General features: G+C 50.1%; 2 protein-coding genes across 3 annotated transcripts in view; one reads left to right on the top strand and one right to left on the bottom strand.

The window, feature by feature from the left end:
• JADE2 (jade family PHD finger 2) overlaps nucleotides 1–4,774 on the bottom strand; it is a 70,823-nt gene that overhangs the window by 5,491 nt on the left and 60,558 nt on the right. The window contains exon 11 of one of the 2 annotated variants that reach the window (XM_008632652.2): nucleotides 1,468–1,596. The exons of the other annotated variant lie outside the window; for it this stretch is intronic. Coding sequence (XP_008630874.1) covers nucleotides 1,468–1,596 — 129 coding nt within the window. The remainder of the gene's footprint in view (nucleotides 1–1,467; nucleotides 1,597–4,774) is intronic. 2 annotated transcript variants of the gene reach the window in all.
• LOC108446424 lies at nucleotides 1,603–4,768 on the top strand. The gene is made up of 2 exons (XM_017732979.1): nucleotides 1,603–2,061; nucleotides 3,227–4,768. The coding sequence occupies exons 1-2, from the start codon at nucleotides 1,765–1,767 to the stop codon at nucleotides 3,740–3,742; spliced, it is 813 nt and encodes a 270-aa protein (XP_017588468.1). The 5' UTR covers nucleotides 1,603–1,764; the 3' UTR covers nucleotides 3,743–4,768.

A 4,774-nucleotide genomic window follows, 5' to 3' on the forward strand; every position in this document is an offset into this window, starting at 1 on the left:
GGAAAGAGCAGTGGCCTGGGTGGGGTGACTCACACCTGCAATGTTTGCTGGTAGCAGTGACAGCTTTGCATCACCCTCACCTGTGAGCAGCAACACAGGCTGTGACCCTGCAACTCCTGCAACTCACCATGGCCCTTCTGGAGAAGACAGCACCCCACCCTGACACCAGCCCAAGGCAGGGAAGGTGAAGCAGGACCAGGGATGAACTTAGGGTATTGCGTGGTACCCAAACACCAAAGAGCCCAAGTTTTGTGGGCAAGGGCACTGCCCAGCTCACCTTCCCCAGCTCTTCTGGGGAACAGATGACAGCAGCCCCAAGGGATGCTTGAAACCCTTCACAAAATTCAGGGGGTGACAAGACCTTGGTGAAGCTTTGGGTCAGCTGCCTGGTTTCCCAAGCTCATAGCCATGCAGCTTTCCTCTGAGATTCTCCAGCCTTACATTGTTTCCTGGAATTTGCCCCAGAAAATCCAAAACTTCTTTAGCAAAGAACAGAGCAGAGGTAGAAAGAGTGCAAAAGCCCCATTTCCAAAGGTCCTAAAACCCAACTGCTCTGAGATGACCAAAAAGCAGCATAGTCAGGTGAGCAATGTGCAAAGCAGAGCAAGGCAGGGTGGTCCAGACCACCAAACCTCCCACAGAAACTCTCTGTACCCCTTGGAGGGTTTTATAGCATCTCCAGGCTGTGTGAGAGCCCCACAGGAGACCAGCGCTCCCCTGTGTCCCTGCGGGGCAACTGGGCACACATGAGCTCATCACCTTCTGCCTCTGCTGGTGGAGGTGGCAGCACCAGAGGACATCAAGCAACAACCCAATTTCATGTAAAAACCACATGCAGTTGTCACGGACCTTGTCTGAAACAACCTTTTTGTTCTGTTTCTTTTTCTTCCCCCAGCCCTGCCTGCTGCTGTAGCCAATAGGGACAAGCTGGAGGTGGTTGAAGAATCTGTGGGGCCAAGCTCCTCATCCCCTGAGCAAATTCAAGAGATGGATGCACCTTGTGCCTGGCTCCTGCATGTTCCTGCACCACTGGCACAACCAGCATGACCATATATGCCATGGACAGTACATGAAAACTCACAGCCCACGTGCTGTACTTGCTGTCACTGCACAGCACAGAGGACATGGGGGAGCAGCCCTACCATGGGGTGGGTAAGTCTGATTTTATCACCTGAAAGCGAAATCCTGCTCCAGCAGCATATCACAGGTTTTGCAACACATTCTCCCAATCCCGGAGCTACCGGGGGGAATTTTAAATCCCCTGCCCCGCCAGTGAGCATGTTTCTGACCCAGTCTCTCTAGTAGGACCTGGATAATTCAGGCTGATTCCCACAAAGAAGAGATGGAAGGTGTAACTCTACCATGTACATGCAGGAGGGATGAGGGGCTGGGACTCTTAACCCTGCTCCCCAAAATAGGGAGCCTCCAGCATCGCAGGTCAGTTCTGCACCATAAAATCAGACTTACCCAGTTGTCCCAAAACAGTTTCGTTGACCGATTTTCTTTTCTCTGTCTTCTCAGGACTATTTTTTCTACCATCTCTTCCTTTCCTTCTTGGGTCACTTTTCTTACCCTTTGTCTTCTTCCCAGTTTGTTCTGGCATTTTTTAGAAAAAAAGGAAAACGCCGTGTGAGACGAGGCATCAGGGATGCTGCGGCGAGCAAGTTCCCCTGGGCCACCCCTGCAGTGGAGACCTGGAGCAGACCTGCAAACAACTCCAAGCCAAGGGCCATTCTTTGGCCAGCTGTAGGCTAAGGTCTCTACATGTTAAGAAAATCTGAATCCTGTAGGTTATACAAAAAAGAGATTTTAGCCTTGGAGAAGAACTTAGGACTGGCCACAGGAGCAGCCCCACTGACGGCAGGGGACTTGCTGGAGACTGCAGCCACGGACCTGGACCAGGACTTTGGGGTGAGGACCCACAAGGGAGTAACCCCAAATCCTGCTCAGACACCTTCCAGGAGCCATGGTGACCTACGAACCTGGTGCTGTGTCACCCATCATCAACAGGAGCATCTCCAGGAAGGGATTCAGCTGCACAGCCAGACTGACAGAGCAAAGGTACCAACAGTTTTAAAGCCAACCTTGTTTTGACCTTTTGGCAAAACTGCAGGAGTGAAAAAACCCCAAAGTGATATAGGTACATGAAGTAGGAAAGATGATCAGGATTGCCTATGGAAAGGTAGGGATCTAACTCTTAGCTATACATTCAGCTAAAAATTAGCATTTCCTAAATGGCTTTGAACTTCTACGGGATTTATTCTTGGATAAACAGGACAAATACCCTATAAAAGTACAACTTTTATTGCCAAGTAAAATACTTCCAACAGTTTTTACTTACTCTGTAAGTCATTATCCCCCAGAAGTCTATGCTAAAACTTCTATTAATTTTCAGAGAGGGAAGGATATTAAACCTTAAACCAAAATGTGAGTGGCTCATGGAAATCGAGGCGGGACAGGCAGTTTTTCAGAGTCTGGCCCATAGGCTAAACAATGATCTCAAGGAAGAAATCAGTTTATTGTGTTAGCCAGCAGCAAATCCTCAGCAGAAAGGCCATGGGGTGGATGGGTCAAAGGGAATAACCTCAGCTCTCCCCGTGCTGCAGCAGTGGAAATGTACTGGGTGAGCAGGGGAGGGAATTTGCATTTCACCTGCCTGAGTCTGAATTAACAGAGGATTTACAGTCTTGGAGTTGCCAGCCAGGAACCCCTCCTTACTAAAGGACTTACAGAAAGAAAGAAATGCAAAAGCAGATTTGGTATTTGCTACGTTCCTGCCAAGTAATGGGAGGAAGGCAGACACATTTTTCACTTCGCTTACAAAATCAAAATCTAACTTTGTTTAGACAGCACAACAGGGCTAAAGAGAAACCCGAGCAGCACTTTTTGAAGAGGAACCTGTCAAAATAGTAGCCGTGTTTCAAAGCCAGACAGTGTTTACTTTCCACTCTGTGCAAGAAAAATACAGGGAAGAGAGGAGGGTTCATTTTACACGGGCAGTTCTCACTGATTTTATTAAGAATCTCCTGCTTAAATGATCATTTGACAGTGGGAAAAATAAACCCCTCCTGTTCTGAGTTTTGTGTGGGAGCCAGTCCAAAAAAACTTCTGTGCCAAAACCATCTTTGGAACAACCCCAACAGATCTCGGTCGATGGCTACTGTAACAGCAGTTAAAAACAGGCCTCGTCCTGGTGAAATAATGGGGACTTCTTCCTTTCTCTTAGGAACCCCAGGTATGGAGAGCATCCTGGTCTGGAGCTGTGGGGGAGGATGCTAATGGAACTATCCCCTACCTCCAAACCAGTAAGTGCTTTGCAATGCTGGAAAATGTAGCAGTGAGTTATCCAAAGCCTTGGTTCCACTGGATGCTGAGTATCTGCTGCTCCTGGTATGGTCACTTGGCAAGGGAACTCCTCGTGAGCTCAGCACACTCTATAGACTGGTGCCAAAACGCACTCGGATCCCTAATGTCACCCTGGCATGGGAAGGACCGAGATGCCCAAACCACCTGGAGATCCCAGGATCAAATTCCTGGAGCTGGGCTGTTTCCCTGGCAGCAGGGACTCAAAAGGGCTGGGTCCCAGAGGGAGCAGTCAGTCCTTGCTCAGGCCCAACCAGTAAGTCCATCCCGGGAGAGACAAGCAGCTCAGCTCGGTCAGTTCAGAGCAGAAAAGGAAAGCGCAAACACCAGCCAGGTGGGGCAGGAGAGAAGAGCAGCTGCATCACAAGGTCTGAAGTGATCCCTGCACACCAATCCCCACCAGAGCCATCCTCCTCCCACTGTGGGTTTGTCTCTGATCACTCACCTCTAGCAGAACAAACATCAAGGGAACAGCAGCCATGCTTTTCTCAAGTACACTCATAACATTTTTGGGAAGGACAATCACACAGCACCAGCACTGGGCAATGAAGACAACCCTGAAAAACCACCAGCAGAGCCCCAACAGAGCTCCTCATCATTGGCTGGCATCTGGACACTACTGGTGAGGCTCCCAGCTCACCTAATCCAGCTCTCCCCGGGAGGAACTGCCAGCTCACAACCCACTGCTGCATCAGAGAGAGGCTTGGACATTAGCCCCAAGGCATTTTGGGGAACACAGGTCCCCAAAGGCATTTCCAGCTATCTAACACCTTGTTTGCAAGACAGGTGAGCTTAAAAACCCTTCCTGGCAAACTACCCTGCGCCTATCTCCTTCTGAGAGCTGCAAATGCTGGACTGGGTTTGCCCAGCTGAACTGAAGAGCATCCTGAAGTCCCCCCTGTGATGCCTCCACAACCCAGAGAGTCTGGCAGTGAGAGCACATGGCAGGTGGTACTCCTGGGGCAGTGAGGTGGGGGTCCAGCTCAGGAATAATGTGTGCACAATACCCTGGGTGCCAGGGAATGGATGTCCAATGTAGGGTCTCCAGTTGGCGGGAACACCATTTGTGTGTGTTCAGGCTGGTGACCTGTACCTCTGGTCCAGTGAGGACGTGCAGAGCAACACAGAGTATGACAGGGACTGGGATTTACAGGACCCACATCACCCCAGAGCACACCCTGGGGTCCCAGCCACTCCTGTCCCCCCATTGCTGCCGGGCTTTGGGTATCAAGAGGAATTTGCATGGGCCTGAGTCACAGACATCTCAATATACACATTCCTCAGCCTCCAAAACTTCAGTCAAAGGAGACTTTTGTCAAGGAAAGCTCAGCCCAGACAGTTCCTGAAGAAACCCCAACCATGTGATGGCTTCAAACACAACTCCAAAGCCACAAACACAACAACCGTCGGA

The sequence above is a fragment of the Corvus brachyrhynchos genome, unplaced genomic scaffold (assembly GCF_000691975.1).
Source record: "Corvus brachyrhynchos isolate BGI_N302 unplaced genomic scaffold, ASM69197v1 scaffold54, whole genome shotgun sequence".
In the NCBI taxonomy this organism is placed as follows: domain Eukaryota; kingdom Metazoa; phylum Chordata; class Aves; order Passeriformes; family Corvidae; genus Corvus; species Corvus brachyrhynchos.

Coding starts and splice junctions, on each gene's coding strand:
- LOC108446424 (XM_017732979.1), top strand. CDS start 1,765: ATGTTAAGAAAATCTGAATCCTGTAGGTTATACAAAAAAGAGATTTTA. Junction 2,062..3,226: donor GCCAGACTGACAGAGCAAAG/GTACCAACAGTT, acceptor CCTTTCTCTTAG/GAACCCCAGGTATGGAGAGC.